The following is a 1922-nucleotide window of genomic DNA, read 5'->3' as shown; positions in this document are numbered from 1 at the left end:
CATAGATAGTGTTTTTAAATCTATATTTCTCATATAGTCTTTATGTCAAAGAAAAACTCAAGCTAAGTATTTCCTTTATAATATACACAATAATGTAATTTAAGCTCTTTAAGAGCACTTACAAAACTGCATACTTCTCTGTGCACTGCATGCCATGAAGATCAGGAGTCTAAGACAATGTAACCTATATATGGAGTACCTCTTGCAATTATTCGCAACTGAGAAGTATAATAAATCATTCTAACTTGGTAAACACCTCAAAGGCAATAAACCAAGCATAAGTACCTCTAGATGTGGAAGTTGTTCTATAAATGGCACATAAATGAAGCTTGAATATTTCTTCTTCTTGTGTTATGGGTGCGTGGTATAATCAATGGATGAGCTCTAAAACTTAGGCGTAGCGTGTGTATGCCAACGATTAATTTGTTTATGGCTAACATCATTAACCACTCACCCTGGAGCATGCTCTAGTACCAATTCTAAGCTTTTTAAGTTTGGAGATGCCTGAATTAGCTTTTCTATCAAAGTGTGTATGTACGCAGTACCACTGAGTGAAGTATAGGTAACACTAAGTGACTCTAAGCTGTGGAGTGTCTTTATAGAGATATCTCCTTCACTCTGAGCATGGATGCTTTCATACATTCTTAGTTCAAGCAACTTTAATGAGGGACAAAGGTTGATTGCCTGGCATAGTTCTCGTACACCTATCTCTACATGTAAATGAAAGTGTAGTGCAGTAAGATTATTACCAATTTTTTCAAAGAGAGAGTAATATACAGAGAGTACATCACCTACTCTTACATTCTCAGGTGGTGTAAATGGCACATGAACTGTGAGACTGCTGCACCTAAATTTTGGCAACCAAACTTCAGCAAATTTTGCTTCTTCCTTAACACTTTCAGCATCTGTTCTAACATCAACACAATTACACAAAGTAATATGCTGCAACTCTTTAAAATATGAAATTATTTTTTCACTACTTGAAAGACTAGATACATGATACTGTATCCAAGGCATCAGACCACTAAAATGTACATGTCTCATACTATATGTTAAATCTCTGCAGTGTTCTGGTATTTGATTAGGAATATGAACCATGAATGGTCTTAACAAATGCCATGATACATTTACAACATTTGGATAATAATACAAAATATTATAAATAAACTCAGCTAAGGAGTATCTTGTAACTATGTTCTGGGGATATGCTTTCCAACCAACATCAATCCACTTAAGCCTAGGAAATGACAGGCTGACATCCTTTGTGCTGGACGGGCTCTTAGAAATCTCACTAACAGTTTTGTAATCTAGTCCTGAGAAAAAGGTTTTGTATAAACAATCAATTGGAACCAGCATCCTGCCAAATACTTGTTCAAGAATAAAAGTATCAATCATCTTGCAATGTGAACCAACACTAATCAGTATTTCTTCAGAGATGTTATTTCGAAAGTGCACCTTCTTGAGCAAGGGTGAGTTCTTAATAATGATAAGCCATGGTTCTGAATCTCCAAAAAGTAAGTGCTGTGTTGACATTTCTTCAATGCCAAATGGCCTCAAAGGCTTTAAAAAGTCACAGTAATCGTGACAAAGACTGCGTGGAACCTCCAGGTGAATCTGTAAACAAACAGAATGTTTATTTAAATCAATATAAAATTTTGATATAAAATGCCTACTACATCTGAAAATCTCTTTTAAGGTGGCTCATAGGGGAAATAGAGGAGGGGGCAGGGGAAGAAATGAATAGAGGAATCCATATTCCATTTGGATACTGTGGAGAGAAAAAATGTTAAGTGTTTCATTACTATCAGAACTGATAAAAATGAAAAACAAAGTCTGTGCCATACAACTTTCAATGTAATAAACATTACTGAAGCAATAAAAGACACTGCAACAAACTCAGCAACTGGACCTGGTGAAATCCC

At 35.4% G+C, this 1922-nt stretch overlaps 1 protein-coding gene across 1 annotated transcript in view; it reads right to left on the bottom strand.

Annotated features, from left to right (window-relative positions):
• Positions 1 to 1614, bottom strand: part of LOC119587039 — a gene marked incomplete at its 5' end in the record, with an annotated part of 1860 nt that extends 246 nt beyond the window's left edge. The window contains 4 exon segments of the mRNA XM_037935787.1: positions 58 to 249; positions 251 to 323; positions 326 to 455; positions 457 to 1614. Of these exon segments, the coding sequence (XP_037791715.1) occupies positions 162 to 249; positions 251 to 323; positions 326 to 455; positions 457 to 1614 (1449 nt within the window).
• Positions 1615 to 1922: the final 308 nt, after the last annotated feature.

The sequence above is a fragment of the Penaeus monodon genome, chromosome 22 (genome assembly GCF_015228065.2).
Source record: "Penaeus monodon isolate SGIC_2016 chromosome 22, NSTDA_Pmon_1, whole genome shotgun sequence".
Lineage (NCBI taxonomy): Eukaryota > Metazoa > Arthropoda > Malacostraca > Decapoda > Penaeidae > Penaeus > Penaeus monodon.
This window is presented reverse-complemented; position numbering and strand designations above follow the sequence as displayed.